The following is a 2,287-nucleotide window of genomic DNA, read 5'->3' as shown; positions in this document are numbered from 1 at the left end:
TTGTTGTCAAAGTTGAAATGAAAAATCTTAGATCTTCTTAATTTCATTGTTGAACCTGCACAACAATATCGATTAAAAGTTAAATCGACTTTCAATTCGAAACCCTAAAAAAATTTGTAGACAATTTTTTTTGAAAATTTGAATCTCAAAAGAGAGATCAAGATGAAATAACTATAGATCTATGTTCTGATCATGTTTTGAATAAAGATTTCTAGATGAAATCAGATCGATTAGGTTTTCAACAGTAAACAAAAAAAATATTTCTTCTGATTTCGATTTGGAAATCAACAAATTAGAAGTTTAAATCGAATGAAAAGATGAAAATATATAGAACTTATCTTTTTCATCATGATTTGATGATTAAATCTTCATTTCTAGTTGTTGTTGACGATTTTCATTCACTTTTCTTCACCGATATGCACTGAAATCGCAAGAACAAGAGTTGTTGACGATGTTGTTACGTGTGAGATCTTGATTTTGGGAGAGAAATCCTTTTTCACATCTGGAAATGAAGGATTTGACGAGAAACCATATCTGCAGAAGAAAAAATCGTTTGGAGAAGAGAGAGAGACAAACTGAAAATAAAAGCCTCTTATGTTATTCCTCTTGTATAAATACTAAAGGGTATTCTTGGTATTATTAAAATTCATAATGATTAATTATGGGCCAGATCTGAAGAAAATTTGATTTTTTGGGCCTACCAATATCATTTTCCTAAAGTATGGAGTTGACAATGAATGATCCATTTAATGGGGCTTCTATATGTTGAACCCATATAGTAGGGTGGTTCTAGTATTTTTCACTTTGAGAAAACCCGTTTTTTCAATCGATATACAAACGTTTTGTTAAAACCGTTATTTGCTACAAAAACACCAACACCTTTCATTTTCTAACACATACTGTATTACCTCTCCATTACACAGCCCAAAAAACCCATTTCCAACTCTCTCCCCATTTTCTTCAAACCCTAGATCTCTCTCTCTTTCTCAGTAAATATCCTTGAACAAAAGTTTTCAATGGAACTCCAAGTTGACATCATGCTAGACATCTTAACACGTTCACCCACCGAATCAGTTTTAGAATCCAAATTGGTATCGAAAACTTGGAGAGATGTTGTTCGCCATCCATCATTCTCCCAAAAGCATTTAAATCGCCTCTTATCTGCTGATGATGATGATTCAGGTAACTTGGGTTTTATCTTGTCTAGCTATTTTGATTCGGAAAAAGCCTACTATGTTGAATACAGTGAGAATAATGACACACCCATTACTAGAACTAGAAGTATCAATTTACCCCCTGAATTCAATTGTTATACCTTTGTGGGTTCCTGTAACGGGTTAATCTGTCTTCATAATATTGGGGTATTTATTATTTGGAACCCCATTACTAAAGAGTACGCTGTTCTTTCAGGGTTTACATTAAAGTGTGTGTACTATGGTTTTGGTTACCTTGCTTCAACTAATGAGTATAAAGTTGTTAGAATAAATGATCCAGAATCCAATTCACCCGATACTTTGGAAATGGAGGTATACACTCTAGGCAGTGGCAATGGATGGAGAAATGTTGGAAAACTCAACTGTAGAACTAGCTCTGCCAGAATAGGTGTCCTTGCAAATGGAGCTCTTCATTGGATAGCCCGTGGGAAGAAAAGGAGGATTATGTCCTTCGATTTGGTTGATGAAAAGATTCTTGAAAATTCATTACCCACACTTCCACAACATAGGAATCGGGATGTAAGCCTTAATCTTGTTGGGTCTTTGGGTGATATTTTGATGTGTGTCAATTATATGAGAGAGAAAAGTGATAGGTCTCTTGACATATGGTTATTTAAGGAAAATGGTACTTATGACATGAATTGGGAGGTAGATTTCAAGTCAATAAGCTGCAGTGAATAGTTTAACTTGGGTGGTATGGAACCATTTGCCATTACAAACAGTGGTGCAGCTCTGTGTTTCAGAGCGAGCCACACAAATACCACTGTCTATCATTATGACTTAAAATCGTCATCTCTAGAGGTGGTTGTCAGTCTTGATAAAGAATTTGATTGTTTGCCGTTTCCTCACATGAAAACTTTAGTTTCATTGAAAGCTTTAGGAGAAGAAAATACGAAAATACCACAACTTACATTCATCTTCTCTGAAGATGCTTGTCAGTCTTGATAAAGAATGTCATCGTCACCATTTCCTCACATGAAAACTTTAGTTTCATTAAAAGCTTTAGGAGAAGAAATTGCGAAAAGAATGGAGTCAAGTTTGGAGATAAAAAGAAATGATTAGAGAGGACAAGC

At 34.5% G+C, this 2,287-nt stretch overlaps 1 protein-coding gene across 1 annotated transcript; it reads left to right on the top strand.

Annotated features, from left to right (window-relative positions):
* The first annotated feature begins 1,016 nt into the window (after positions 1 to 1,016).
* Positions 1,017 to 1,895, top strand: LOC113315912 (F-box/kelch-repeat protein At3g06240-like). The gene has a single exon (XM_026564156.1). The coding sequence runs from the start codon at positions 1,017 to 1,019 to the stop codon at positions 1,893 to 1,895; it is 879 nt and encodes a 292-aa protein (XP_026419941.1).
* The last annotated feature ends 392 nt before the right edge of the window (positions 1,896 to 2,287 follow it).

Source organism: Papaver somniferum, chromosome 10 (genome assembly GCF_003573695.1).
Source record: "Papaver somniferum cultivar HN1 chromosome 10, ASM357369v1, whole genome shotgun sequence".
Classification (NCBI taxonomy): domain Eukaryota; kingdom Viridiplantae; phylum Streptophyta; class Magnoliopsida; order Ranunculales; family Papaveraceae; genus Papaver; species Papaver somniferum.
This window is presented reverse-complemented; position numbering and strand designations above follow the sequence as displayed.

What these genes read in the sequence shown, in the direction of transcription:
- LOC113315912 (XM_026564156.1), top strand. Translation starts at nt 1,017, where the DNA reads ATGGAACTCCAAGTTGACATCATGCTAGACATCTTAACACGTTCACCC.